At 37.7% G+C, this 14760-nt stretch overlaps 1 protein-coding gene across 1 annotated transcript; it reads right to left on the minus strand.

Annotated features, from left to right (window-relative positions):
* Nucleotides 1-4169: 4169 nt before the first annotated feature.
* LOC121942208 (homeobox protein OTX1 B-like) lies at nt 4170-14555 on the minus strand. The gene is made up of 4 exons (XM_042485348.1): nt 14316-14555; nt 10730-10923; nt 9659-9810; nt 4170-5966 (listed from the first exon to the last, which is right to left on the minus strand). Exons 2-4 carry the CDS (start codon nt 10824-10826, stop codon nt 5178-5180), a joined length of 1038 nt encoding a protein of 345 aa, XP_042341282.1. The 5' UTR covers nt 10827-10923; nt 14316-14555; the 3' UTR covers nt 4170-5177.
* Nucleotides 14556-14760: the final 205 nt, after the last annotated feature.

Below are 14760 nucleotides of genomic sequence, written 5' to 3' on the forward strand. Positions count from 1 at the left end.
GAAAGAAAAAGAAAGAAAGAAAGAAAGAAATAGATTAAAAAATCAATGAAAAAAAGAAAGAAAACCCTTTATTCTGCAAATTATTTCAAAATATATAATTCAGAGAATCCTAAATATAGTTTTATGGACATTTAAAAAAATAATCTCTTTCTTCTCACCCCTTTATTTTTTTCCCATTTTTCAGGACATTTCTCATTGGGTTGCTCATTATGTTTTTCTGTGATGAGAGTAACGAGCGCTCAGGGAAATCAAAGCTACGGAGGCCTGTTAGGTCCAAGAAAAAACAACACTAAACCACAGTCAGATCAGAAAATCTGGAATATTGTGATAGTGATTTTGATTGTTTAAACCGCCTTTGTGTATTTTATTTTTATTTTATTTTAACTTTATTTTGTTTTATTTTATTTTATTCAATTTATTTTTTTTTATCTAATGTAATTTAACTTTCATTTAATTAATTAATTTATTTTTATTTTATTTTATTGTATTTATTTATTTATTTTATTTTTGCTGTTATGATTTTATGCCATGGTTTGCCGTCCCTTCAGGCATCTGGTGTCAAAATAACGTCAGAAAGACGTCAGGCTCTCGTATCGCACAACTGTAAAATTTTGGTCTGAACAAAAATGACCGGTTTAACGGTTGTGCGTTTTTAAATGTCTACGAGGTTAGAATTTCGTTAACATCAGGACGTCCTGCAGACGTTGGGTTTTGTTCTCCGCACTTTACGATTAATTGTCCTAATTCTACATAAAGATGGCGCCGGCGTGCGTCGTCGTCCTGATGTTGGCGGCCGTACGAAGTGTCACCTCTCAGTTTGAGGTTCAGTGTCTTTCCCAAAAATTCCGATGCTGCGTTCAAGTGATGTCGGAAGGTCGTAGTTTCCAAGTTGTGAAGTCGTTTCTTCTGTTTCTGAGCTTTGAGGCTGTAAAGTGAAAACAACATGGAAGCTACGGAGAAGACGGACTGCGTTTTAATGCTGAAAAAAATAAAAAAAATAAATAAAATAATATTTAAAAATATAAATAAACTGTGAACAAGAGTTTGATAGCTGTTTACAGTTTGTTTATATTTGTATATATTGTTAGATTTTTTTGTATATTTTTGTGTTTTATCTAGGCCGCTCTACATGGACAGCAGTTAACATTAATACCATGTTAAACTTTCCAAAATACAAAAATTATATTTAATTTGTGAATTAATAAAAAAGTCCCTCCTTACCAAAAATATCGTATTTACCTACAAATTACGAGCACATGAACGGGGCAGTTAGGAAATTCTGATGATTCCTGAGTTGCTGAGTTATAAAATAATAATAATAAAAACAACGTTATTTTATAACACCAGTTGATGACCTGACGTCATAAATGTTTGGTCAATGGGAAGAAACTTTTTTAATATTAACATATTAAACTTCAAACGTTTGATGATGTTCAGTGTAATATGGTGTTAATGTTAACTGCGGTCCATGCAGAGAGACGTATATTGTCACTGTGCTTATTTTGTGTGCGTTGTTTTTTTTGTAACTTCGTGGCGTGAACACACATTTAAAGCACAAACACCGATTTTTAAAATCCTAGTGTCTTTTTTCCAACTCATATTTATTTAAAAACTGAGCCTATCGTTAACGCAACTGACACAACGCCACCAAACCTTCACGAAAGTAAAATAAGACATAAAACGTCACAAAATGCTTCTCACAGGCCGAAGGGTTTTCCCAGCTCCTGCCTCTCCGAAAAGCCTCAGATTTTCCCAAATCTCCTCGATGTTCGGAGTCCGGAGGCGTCTTTGAGCATGTTTGATCTTCGCAGATGGAAATCTGAAAAACCTGATCGTTTCTCTGCTCTTTATTGTCACCAGCAGCCCCAAAAACAACCAGACTTCACTGTTTTCTCTTGATATCAGCGTCATTAAATTGAACCCAAATTCTACCCAGAAGTGATAAAACAGACGCGATGATTCGGGTCTAACGGTTGCTATTGTGGAGCAGCTTAACCCTTTGAAACTTGACCGAATTGGTTTGATTTCTTGAAAACGAAAAAAAACATAGGGAGATAATAACGAGCAACTTAAGTCACTACAAGAAATTTACAGGAAATAACATGGAAATAAGAAAAAAAAGAAAAAAAACAAGAAATGATGCAAAAATGTGCTGAAAATTTAAAAAATGATATGCACATTTTTTTTGTAACAGAATTTAAAATAATAAGAATAATAATTAATATTTAATTAATTAATTTATAAAATATGTATTTATTTATCTGGAAATTTTTCCTTTTTTTTTTTTTTTTTTAAATGACCCCATTCAAAAAATAAAAATAAAAATAATAGAAATCTGATATCCTTGTTGTCGACTTTTTAAAATTTTTTGGACATTTCTTGCTAAGCTGCTCACTGCTGTTTCTCCCACGTTTTTACAAAGAAATCAAACCAGTTTCAAAGGGTTAAACAGATTCAAAAAGGCGTCTGAATGCAGCACAAGAAGACCAACATCGACTGTGATTTTAAAGGGTTAAAAACTGACTGAGGACGTTAAATAAAATGTAACATGAAGCTGTTAAACCACAATATCTTCCTCTTTTTTGGACTCTTTTCCTTCAGACGTCAGCCGAGTAAAGACGGTCGGCTGTCGGTCACAAACGTCAAAGTTCGACAAAGTTAAACTGTGAAAAATTCACGTTCATTTACGTTTTATTTTCACGATCCTAATGAAACTTGATTTTACAGAAAACCGTCAGTGTGACTCGAGCATTTAAATCCTCAAACTGCAGCGACGGAGCCGCTCAGTCTGCAGCAAATCCGACTGTTTCCAAACTTTCCAGGTGTGAACGCAGCCTCTCGGTGAAGCTTCCCGCCGTGAATAAAGGTTAAAAACACAATCGGTTATTAACGAATCAAAGCACAACCAATCACACGTGACGCTGCATCCAAACCGCCGACTTTAACCTGCAGATCAGAGCAACCGTTAATAATTAATAATGATCAAACAGCTGTTAAAGTGGCACTGTTCACACTTCGGACCAGTTAAACCAGTTCGGTCGTATCCGCTCTGGGATTATTTCGTGTTGGAAACTCTTTCTGCTGAAGAGACAAATAAACTTTTCTGTGGACTTGTCATGTTTTAACAAGACTTTATTATAAAGACACGAATGTACATCTTTCTAATTTCAATGGAATACTGACATTACGTGTCTAATTTCACATTTTTTAATATTTTTTTTTTCCTCTGCAAAGAACAAATAGCAAAAATCTTTCACTTTATAAACAAGTGCTGCAATTTAATCTCCAAAATACACTCATGACCCCACAGGCCGGACCGCCAGTTCAGAGCAGGATTCACGCTGGGAACGAGGCTTGGGCAGTGTCACGGTGAAACGGTCCGTTTAGAAATCATCAAGGTTTTAATTTTCAATACAGTCATAAATAAAGACGCTCCTCTCTCTATTAACCCCTTAAAACCTGGATTACCACCTGTATTCTTATGCTGCATTCACGTCACTTTAACACATTTAAAACTCTGAACTCTGAGCGCACTCGTTTGACTTCTTTCAGAAACAGACGTCTGTATATATAAAAATATTTGATTTTATTCCTTCGTATCAATTTCTATATACTTCTTTTTTTATTGAATTGATGTTTAATGTTTGCTGTTCACTCTTTGCTTTCATTTATCTTTTGTTTGTGTTTCTGTAAAATGGTAATTTAGGGGTGTTTGTTTGTTTGTTTGTTTTGTTTTTGTATTTTCTTAATATTTTTGGTTTGCTTTGGTTTGTTTTAATATTGGGGACCATTTGTAAAAGGCTCTTGCTTCTTGACCTCTTAAACTAAACTAAACTAAACTAAACTAAACTAAACTAAACAAGTGAATTAAAGGCAATAAGAAACTTAAAAAAGAAATATCTCACAATTTGCGAGAAATCAGTCAATTTAAATTTTTTTGTTTTAAATGATCAGAATTATATATTTAGAATTATTTTACAGAATTATAGTAATTTTTAAACAGTTTTTAAAGTTCAATTCCTTGTTTTTTATTTATTTGTTTTTAACCTTCCTAATTCTTTTTTTTGTTGCTAATTTTCAGGTAATCTTGTACTTTTTGCTAATTTCTCGCTAATTTTTGGGTCATTTCTTTTTAGGATGTTCATTGCCTTCGTCCTGTTTTTGAAAGAGATCAAGCCAATTTGCCCAGGTTGCAAAGGGTTAAACTCATTGTATGTAGTGCACAGCACGGACCACCAGAGCTCCGTCTCGGGTCTGTTCTTGTGAAACAGGCAGCTGAGCTGAAACACACAGCGACACCTGGTGGTGGAGGGAGACGTTACAGGACTGTAAACAGCCGGTGGCCAGCAGGCAGAGCGAGACTGAAGAATAACAACGTGTTTTTTACATCTAACTCGGTGAATTAAGGATTAATTTCGACCAAACCGGAGCTGGTGATTGTTGGAACCGTGGACTTACTGACTATATTACTAACCAAGATGGTTTGGGTGATTTTTTTTGTTTCTGTTGCGTTTAAATGAAGTGCGTTTTATGAGTTAAACTTCATCAGTCTCAGTTGAATTCAGAAGGTGTTCAGTTGCATTTCTCTGTTTAGTAAGGAAAACAGGTGTGAGAATATTACTTTTCTGAACATTTTAAGGGTTTTTTGTGTATTTATTAGTCTGAAAAGCTGAAAATAAGTAGCGCAGTCATACTCCGGTTAAACTTCAGTAAAGTATGAAAAAATGAGACACCGCCCAAGCCTGTCGAAAATCAGACAAATGAACATCAGCGACCTGAAAATCATAGCAGCATCATGTTTTTGATCAAAAGTTTTAGGAAAAGCCCACTCAAGAGTCTAATTTCTGATTTTTGTCATGTTGTTTCGTTAAAGAATAATCCAAATCAAGCTGAAGTGAATCGGCTGAGACGATCCCACGATCCTGCAGCTTCCGCTCAAATTTTGCTTTTAAAGGCCTTCAAGAGTTGCAAATGTGTCTCTCGGAGTAGAAAAATAATCCTGGACAAGCCGATCCGCTGACGGCGACGACGACAGAGCCGACGCTTTTTAAGTTTGCTCACAAATAAACTTTCTTAAAACGTCTCTACGATCAGTTTTAAAGGATCTTCAAAAAATAAACCACCAACGACAAAAGGAATACTTCTTTGTGAGCAGAGAAGAAGAGAAACGCGAGGAGTCACAGCACTTGGAAACGCCACGACGCCTGGTCTTTGTAGTCCAAACAGTCGGAGGCGTTGAAGTTGAGTTTCCACGCCGACGCCGCCGTCTGCTCTTTGTAATCCAGACAATCTGTGGAGTTGAAGGCGAGGCCGGGCGCGCTGTACGCCTGGTGGTGGTGCGACGGGTGGTGGTGATGGTGGTGGTGCCCCGACGTCTGCCCGATGTGGTGGTGCGGGTGTCCCGACATGGAGCTGCCGGTCATGGGGCTGAGCTGGTGCGGGTGGTGCGGGTGGTGGTGGGAGTGCATGGGCGCCAGGTACGAGCCGCACTCCACGCCGCCGAAATAAGAACCCGACGCCGAGGCCGGATAACCCTGGCTGTACGCCGCCGCCGTTTGGCTGTACGACACCGGGTAGGAGGGCGTCCCCCCGGTGCTGGAGGACGACACGGAGCGCTGCATGCAGGAGGCGCTGGTGGGGGCGGCGGGGTCGGGCAGCGTGGGTGGAGCCGGGGCCGGGGAGATGGGCGCCGGGCTCCAGATGGAGGACACCGGGGCGGTGACGGAGGTAGAGGTGCTGATGAGACCGGGAGCGCCGAGGCCTGAGGACACGGAGGAGGAGGACGAGGACGAGGAGGAGGAGGTGGAGGAGGAGCTGGACACGGCGGGCGGGGTGAACTGGCCGCTGCTCTCCGAGCCGGTGCTCTCTCTGGTCGGGGACGACTTCTTCTTCATTGGTTTGACCTTGGCGCTGCTGCTGCTCTGCTGCTGCTGCCGACATTTGGCCCGCCTGTTCTTAAACCACACCTGAGGAAGGAGGAGAGGTCAAAAGGTCAGCGTCAAACGCCGGCACGCTCACAAACCAAAAAAAAAACACCCGACGGAGCTGACAGGAACTAAACACCTTCACTCTAACGTGATCCGGAGCCGAGGCTGCGACCTTTGACCTCCACCGCTGGCTGCAGTTCATCCACTGACTCGCCGCTTAACGGCCGCAGAATCACATCAGTCAGCGCGTTTACACGAGGACAGAAAAAGTCAAATTATTGGACTTTTAAAAAAAACGTTAGTCCGACTGAACTGGACTTTAGCGCTCTGCACCTGCTCCGAGTCCGAGTCCTGACTTTCGAAAAAAAGGGAAGAAGGCAACAAGCAGCTCAACAAGATACGGCCCAAAAATATGCAGAAAAATTAGTAAAATAGTTCTGAGAAAATTATCTGAAAAAAAGGAAGAAAAAAAAGCTAAAACTTAAAAAGTATTTATTTTATAATTCTATTTTTTCCCTGTAACATCATTTTAAATATAAAATTAGAATAATTCTTAATATAGTTTTCTGGGTATTTTCCCCATTTTTTGTTTTTAATTCTCTAGAACTTATTTTTAGGTAATTTCTTGCAATTTATTGGACATTTCCTGCCAAGCTGGTCATGACCCCCCCCCCCCCTTTTTTTAAAAAAAAAAAAAATACTTTGCTGAGGTCTCAAATGGTCAAATAAAACTAGTCTGTTTCTGCAGCAGAAAGACGCAAATACTTTTGAAATTGGTGCTACATGACCAGAAAAAAAACAGGAAAAAAAGGAGTTGAAAAACTACAACTACCAGAATGCATTGCACCACACCAGACCAATAACCACTCCCGCTGGTGGGTGACGCAGTGTGACTGTATGAAACAACAGCAGCTGGCCAAATCTCGTATTCCAGTTAAACTGTGAACTAAAACATGTTTCTGAGGAGAGAAAAAGACAATTCAGCAACAAAATATTGTTTTATATTTGATCAGCGCTGCTTCGTTTTACTGTTTCATCTGTTTGTTTTTTTAAGAGAAGCAGTACGGCGCCCGCGTCATGTTCACAAACTCTCGACATTACAGCTAAACAGGACACTAAAATATAACGCACAGGATAGATCTGTCATTTAAAGACAAAGAAATAACAATAAAAATGTGTTTCTGAAAACATGTTAGGAGAGAAACAGGCTTTGTCTATTAAATCTACCTGGTAGCTGAACTTCAGTGCAGCAGAAATATAAATAAAATGACAATACAATAATAAACTCAAGTACAAGTACACTGCAAAATCTGACAGGTTGATCTTTGTTGAAATAACATTGGAAACCGACTGTTTTCATACCAAAGCAAAGGATTTGAGTGGGCGTGTTTCAGCAACGTTTAACCCTCTGAAACTTGGATCGACATCACTTTTCTTGCGCTGCATAATGTCGCCTTTCACAAGTATTTGAACATTTGAAACTTGAGCAACTTGGTTTGTTTTTTTCTGAAAACAGAAAAGTGAGTAGTGTCTCGGAAAGAAAGACAATTTGTAAATTTGGCATTTTTTTTAAAAGCTGGGGAAAGTTTTCAAGAGAATTTCATTTCTGATTATAATTATAAATTTAAAAATATTTGACAGAATCTTTTTTTTCATTTCATTTAATTTTCCAGTTTTTGGTAAATTTCAGGTAATTTTCTTGTAACTCATAATGTCCTCCCATGTTTTTGAAAAAAAAAAAAAAAATCAAATAAATGAATAAAATAAAATAAATCCTTCACTCCACCGGAGACAAAGTCTCCCCTTTGATTCAAGACTTGTCTCTACTTGATCAATAATAGCTCAACTTTTCTGCAGCTGAACGTGCAGAGGATTCACAGGGTTAAATTGTTAAAAAAATAAAATAAAATAACAACAGCCACCTCCCTGGTAGTGATAAACAGTGATGCGTGTGCCTGTCAGAGTTGAAGCAGCCCGTCAGCAGCAGAAAGCAGAGAGGCTGCAGCCATAATTGCAGCGTTAAGCCCGGCGGGGGGCCGCTAAAGCCGGGGCTGGAAACCCTCTCACGGCCTTTTCTAAAGAAAGCTCAGCGCATCAAAAGCTGGTCCTTCACTCCACCGGAGACAAAGTCTCCCCTTTGATTCAAGACTTGTCTCTAATTTAAAATAAAATAAAATAAAATAAAATAAGTTGATTTGTACAGGATTCACAGGGTTAAATTGTTAAAAAAATAAAATAAAATAACAACAGCCACCTCCCTGGTAGTGATAAACAGTGATGCGTGTGCCTGTCAGAGTTGAAGCAGCCCGTCAGCAGCAGAAAGCAGAGAGGCTGCAGCCATAATTGCAGCGTTAAGCCCGGCAGAGGGCCGCTAAAGCCGGGGCTGGAAACCCTCTCACGGCCTTTTCTAAAGAAAGCTCAGCGCATCAAAAGCTGGTCCTTCACTCCACCGGAGACAAAGTCTCCCCTTTGATTCAAGACTTGTCTCTACTTGATCAATAATAGCTCAACTTTTCTGCAGCTGAACGTGCAGAGGCCTGAGGTGAAACTCAGAGGCTGCAGACCTTTCTGAGCTCGCAGGACAAACACAGCCAGAGTTTTTTTTAAGTAACCGCGGATCATCAAACTATCAGCTTCCAGGGAACTTGAGCTCTGAGCGTTTTCTGCTGTGACCTCAAAATTTCCTGCATTCTTTGCTTTATTGTCTCTTATTTTAACGCCAAACTTACTGGAAAAGTTTTACACTTCTGCACTAAAAGCACTTGATGCAATGATAAAGCTCAGCAGATTAAAGCTGAAGGAAACAGCACTTAAATCTACCGAATTAGACTCTTAAAGTTAATATTTTACTTTAAATGAAGTTAAAAGTTGCATATTTAACCCCATGAAACCTGGATCACTTTTCAACAACTGCGTGTTGTTTAAAAAAAACAAAAAAAACGTCATAGTATAGCATGTCGTTCAAAAACTCATAAAAAAAGTCAGTTCAGTGTTATTCAAATCATAAAAAAGTTGTAATACACTGTTTTTCAAAAATGATAAAAATGTCATAGTATAGTACGCTGTTAAATAAGTATTTCACAAGTTTTTAAACATTCGAAACTTGAGCAAATTGGTTTGATTTTTTTAGAAAAAAGTGAAAAAAACAGTGAATATCTTGGCAAGAAACGTCTTGTAAATTGCAAGAAATTAGTAGATTTAATTTAAAGAAAAAAGTATAACAATCTAGATAACTAGACTTCTGATTATAATTATAAATTTTAAATTATTTTACAGTCATTCTGATTTTTATGCTGTTTTTTAAGGTCATTTCCCTGCTTCCCCCCTAATTTTCAGTATACTTTTCTTGCACTTTTAGTCCAGATTTCAAAATAAATAATTTGTTTTGTCTCTGAAATAGCTTTGCAAATAGGCTAACGAAACACATGAACCCTTTAAAATTTAAGCAATTTGAGTTATTTGTTTTGCAAAAACAAGGAGAGAAAGTGATGAGCAACATATACATTTTTCCTGTGAATATAGAATTATAATAATTATGAACGTAGTTTTCTGGACATTTTTCCTTTAAAAGGTCTTTTTTCTTGTCACATTTTATTAATTTCTTCCTTCTTAAGTTGCTCATTGCCTTCTTGCCATGTTTTTTTGTTTTTTTTTAAGAACTCCAGACAGATCGCGCAGGTTTTAAAGGGTTAATAATGTCCCACAGGAAGCGGCCGCAGTGACTCTCTGACCTGTACTCTGGACTCCGGCAGGTTGATTTTCAGCGCCACCTCCTCCCTCATGAAGATGTCCGGGTAGCGCGTCTTGGCGAACAGAGACTCCAGGATGTCCAGCTGCGTCCGGGTGAAGGTGGTCCGCTCCCGCCGCTGCTTCCGCGGGTTTCCTGGAAGGAGAAAAAGAAATTAGTTCCTCTGTCCAAGAATGTGAAAGAAGACTTTTAGATCATTCAGAAAGTTATAATTCACGTGTCTGACGGAGATCTGTCCGCGCCTAAAAGCAGTTTTTCGATCATTGCACTTCCTGCTTTGTGTCTTGTCTTCATTAATTCGTCGCTTGTGATTAATCATTTTTCACACGTCTAGTTTCGGCACCTATTTCGATATTTTTCTAGTTTATAAAAACGTTTTATACTTAAAAAATACGTATATTTCGATACAGGAGTATTTTTCACCGAGACAAAAGTCACTGACGAATTTTACGCACAAAAAATATTACAAAATGCAACTTTATCACGGCTTCAAATGAATCAAAAGTGCAGAATTAAAGTTTAATATCACACATATTTTACATATATGTATACAACCAAGTTTTCACACAGTAATTGAATCTTTTTTCAGTTTTTTTTAAATTTCGACCATGCAAAGTAAAACATATCTGGCCTATAAAACACCAGGAAACATCAGTATAACTTTATACAAGTTTTACGTCAGTTTCAGACTTTAATGTATTTTATTCGTTTTTAGCTACACAACATGAGTGATGAACTTTCAAAAATATGTGACTTTTTTAAGAAATATAAGAGAAGCTAAAAATCTTCATTTTGATCACTGACTCGAGCAACACATAAAATAAGATTTTTTTTAAAAAAAAGAAGAAAATGCTGAACATTATAGAAATATTACAGTAAAACTACAAGTTTGCATGAATATTATAAGAATATTACCGTTATTATCATGTAAAGTTGTACTTTTATTCTATTTATTTATTCTTTTTAATGTTTGGTCCTGTAAAGCCGGTGTGTGTGTGTGTGTGTGTGTGTATGTGTGCGTGCGTGCGTGCGTGCGTGCGTGTGTGGTCCGTACCCGGGTATCCCACCGACGGGTGCAGCAGGTCCATGGCGGCTCCGCTCAGGCCCAGTCCGTTCATCCCGTACGGGGCCTGTTTGAGATAAGACATCATGCTAGAGGCGCGGAGGGGAGACCGGAGTCTGGACGGACGGAAAGCTGCAGGTCTCCCGGTGCTCAGGTGCGCAGGTCCCCGGTGTGAAGGTCTGATCCTGCGTGAAAGAGAGAGAGAAGCCGGTGAGTCTAAAAAAAGATCATTTAATAGCTGGATACCCGTATTAATGCATTATAAAACTTAAAACAAACCCATATTCGTCACTTAAAGCAATGCAACGTTTATTTTCCAAATGCAGAAATAAACGCCCCACATTTCCTATGAGCTTTGAACTTTAAACACTCGAAACAACACAAGAAACTCCTAAAAATCTGATTTAAAACCACACTTTTCCAACACTTGATATCACAGGCCAAAGACATGTCACTTCATTTAGCTTTGATAAAATCTCTAACGTGCATGCTTTTTTAAAGCAGTAAAACACAAACACACACAATCAGAAAATGTAAATTATCGCTCTGATTGCATAAAAAACTTTTATCGTTTTTACATTATTTTGGGGCGTTTAACATTTAGCTTAAAATCCCCAACAAAGTGATTTCACGACACAGTGAATGCAGATAATAATCCTCAGACTAATTTACGGATTTACTGATCTGATAGAAAATAGCTGGAGGATTTGAACTTCAATAAAAGACGTTAAACAAAACACATGCTGTCTTTTATTGAATTGATCTGCAGCTGCACCTATCTTATTTCATTTTTAAATCATTTAACAATTAACGTGTGAATAAAAGGGGTATCCAGGTACAAAAAAAGCTTCACAATGAGCAGGAAGATGTGAATTTTTTAAAAATTAATATGAGAGGCAGAGTGGCAGCAGGCCTGGACTCTGCTGTGTTTGCAGATAACATCAGTTTGCTGTCAGTGCAGGAAAAGAAATAATTAAAGGTGTAAAGAAATGTCGCAGAGTTCAGTGTGATCTCACAGGACAAACTTTTATTTATTGGGAAAAGAAAAGCAGAGCTGCAGTCACGAGGCTTTTCCTGCAGGATGCAACTAAACAGGCCTCTTATCACCCGGATCTTCATTACCGTTTAATTAATTCAATAGCGCACAATTAAATCGACCTGCGGAGACACACGTTTAAATGACGTTTAAACACTCGAGACTTTTCTCACCTCTGGATATCTCTGCTGCAATGAAAAAGTCTCATCGCATCTGGATTTACTCACTTTTTTTCTGGCTGTAATAATAATAAAATGTAGTTTATATGGAGTGGCTTTATTTTATTTCATGTATTTTTTCCATCTAGTGAGGGTGTTTATGTGTTACAATTAAAATGTGAAATATTTTATTTTATTTTATTTTATAATAGTGCTGACTTTTCGGCTACTTTTGCACGTCCCTTATAGCCTACAATGTTAAACAAAAATAAAAAAAATCAAAATTTAAGTTGACTGGATTTGAGAGGTCGTGTTCATTTTATAAGAATTCAACTTGTCCTCTAAAATTCAATCAACTTTAAAAAATAAGGCAGCCCAGACACCAACTTTTTAAAGCTAAAAATAAAAAGTTTATATTAACAATGTAGGTCTCTTTTATATTGTTTTTTTTTTTGTTGCCATGGGAAGATGCCTTGTAAAATACGTAACTAAATAAACCATAATAAGCTATTAAACCTACAGTGTCGCACCATGAGCCTAAATTAATGCTTAAAAAATAGAAAAAAATAAGCGCATGATTGAAACGTCTGATCATAGCATGTAGAAAACATTTATAGCCTAATATATAGTGAGAAAAGGTCAAACTTTTTTTTACGATTGGCTGATAAATCCACAACTTTGATTTGTTTTTTCTGCATAAATTCACACTTTGCTTGCAGCTTAAACAAATAAACTGACTAAAAAAACTGTCCTAATTGTTATGTGTTAGTATTAGTGGAAGACAATGTATTTAGATAAGAATTTCCATAACCCACCGGGATCCTTTTAGCAGGTAAATGCTCACATTTGGCTTTTCTGCAGAGAAAGGAGCCGCGGGCCTCCTGATGGATCTGAACTGAGGCTCCGCAGAGAGCGTGACTTATTTCCATAACCGCAGGAAGGAGCCGAATCACGCAATGGAAATGCGTCAAAAACGGTGTGCAAATGAAGCCCATTACAATTTAGATTAGATCTAAACAGCGCGATAATTAACAGAGAGGCTCTTTATCAGCGCGCAGGAGGCCGCGAGCTCCGCGCAGCCTCACAGGAAACACACCTGAAGCGAGATAAAGGCCAACTGATTAAAAAAAATGACATTTTATATTCGGAAAACCATTTAAAACCCGGATCAGTACCACTTTTTATGTGTTCACACGCCTTTTAGAAGCTGTTTAACCCTTTTAAACCTGCAAAATGGGCTTGATTTCTTCTGAAAGCACGCGGGGGAAAGACAGTGAGCAACTAGGCAAAAAAAAGTCCCAAACATCGCAAGAAATAAATAAGTAAAAGATGTCCAAAAAGATTTGAAAATTATTCTTTCAACTGGAAAATCAAAATATATATACATGAAAAATGTCCAGAAATATTCATAATAATTATAGTTAAAAATTGTGCTACAAATATTTGTATACATGATTAAATTTTTAGCACTTTTTCTTTCTTTCCTTTCTTTCGTGCGTTTACTCGTAAATTTTTTAAACTAATTTCTTGCATATTTTTTTCTGCTTGTCTTAAGTTGCATATTGTCTTTCCCTTTGTTTTTGCAAGAAAATGCTACATTTAAAATTATGTTACAGATTTAAAAAAAAAAACTTTTTAAAAAACAGATTTTCAGCACTTTTTTGGGGTCATTTTCTTGTGTGTTTTGTTTTACGCAATTTTTTCTTTCTTTTTTACGTGTGCTTATTTTCGGGTACTTGTATTTTCAGAAAAAATGCATACTTTCTTTCGTATTTCAGCACTTTTCATTGCCATTTTCTTTTCTTTTAAATATGTTTCTCCTTTCCTTCCTTTTTTTCGTGTGCTTAATTTCAAGCCTAATTTTCTTAGGCTCATTTCTTGCTGATTTTTATTCTTTTATTATTATTATTATTATTTTTTGCCACGTCTTATGTTGCTCATCACCTTCTCTCCCTTTGCGTTTAAAATAAATCAAACACATTTTCTAAAGTTCTAATGGGTTAATGACTTTCGTTAGCCTAATTACAAAACGTGTTATTTAACATATAGCATTTATTTTTTTCTACTTTAAATTGGATAACAGCCTCGTTACGAACGCCTCAAAAATACTTCAAAAAATATAAAAAATTAAAATATATTTTTAAAATGGTCAAATTCGTATTTTATTGTCTTTGTCATATTGACAGCAGTTATTGGTTTGACTTAAACCCGCAAGTTGTGTCGAAATTAAATAAAAACAATTGGTCCAAAACAAAAAACAAACAAAAAAAAGCCGGATATGTGTATGTTTTCAGTGATGTCATCGCCGTCAGTTACATGTACAAAATAAAGTAAAATAAAAAGTCTGAATCAGCACTGACATAAATTCAGGCAGCAGTCTCACCTTCCTCAGGCTCCTTTTTTAAACGAAAATCCCGGTTTAAGGTGAAATCTCAGAGATCCAGAGTTCGTAAATATCCACATGAACCAAAGTTTGTCGTTTTTTAGGCGGAAGTGAAGCAGCTTCAGCGGCTCCGCGCGCAGCTCACACCTGTTTCACAACTCAAAAAAAATTAACATTTCAACGCAGAAAAACGAAAACACACAAAAACAACAACCGCGTTTGTGACTCTTCCGCGCTCGCGCTCTGTCCCGCCGCTGTTGACGGATGGAGATTGATGCTCGCCTCCGAGGCTCGCGCCTCTAAGAGCCGAGCAAGCACGCGGCTCCGACTCCTCCGGGCCAATCGGGGCGCTCCGCGGCCTCACGGGGCGACGCGGGCGGCCAATCAGCGTGCGAGAACGGCGCCCGAAAGACCCGCCCCCTTTTGAACGGAACGCGCACCACGT

The sequence above is a fragment of the Plectropomus leopardus genome, chromosome 4, assembly GCF_008729295.1.
Source record: "Plectropomus leopardus isolate mb chromosome 4, YSFRI_Pleo_2.0, whole genome shotgun sequence".
NCBI classification, from domain to species: Eukaryota; Metazoa; Chordata; class Actinopteri; order Perciformes; family Serranidae; genus Plectropomus; species Plectropomus leopardus.

Excerpts from the sequence above, each read along its gene's own strand:
- LOC121942208 (XM_042485348.1), bottom strand. The coding sequence starts at position 10,826 with ATGATGTCTTATCTCAAACAGGCCCCGTACGGGATGAACGGACTGGGC. Across the intron at positions 9,811-10,729 it reads CCCGTCGGTGGGATACCCGG|GAAACCCGCGGAAGCAGCGG; the intron begins GTACGGACCACA and ends TTCTCCTTCCAG. Across the intron at positions 5,967-9,658 it reads TGCCGGAGTCCAGAGTACAG|GTGTGGTTTAAGAACAGGCG; the intron begins GTCAGAGAGTCA and ends CTCCTTCCTCAG.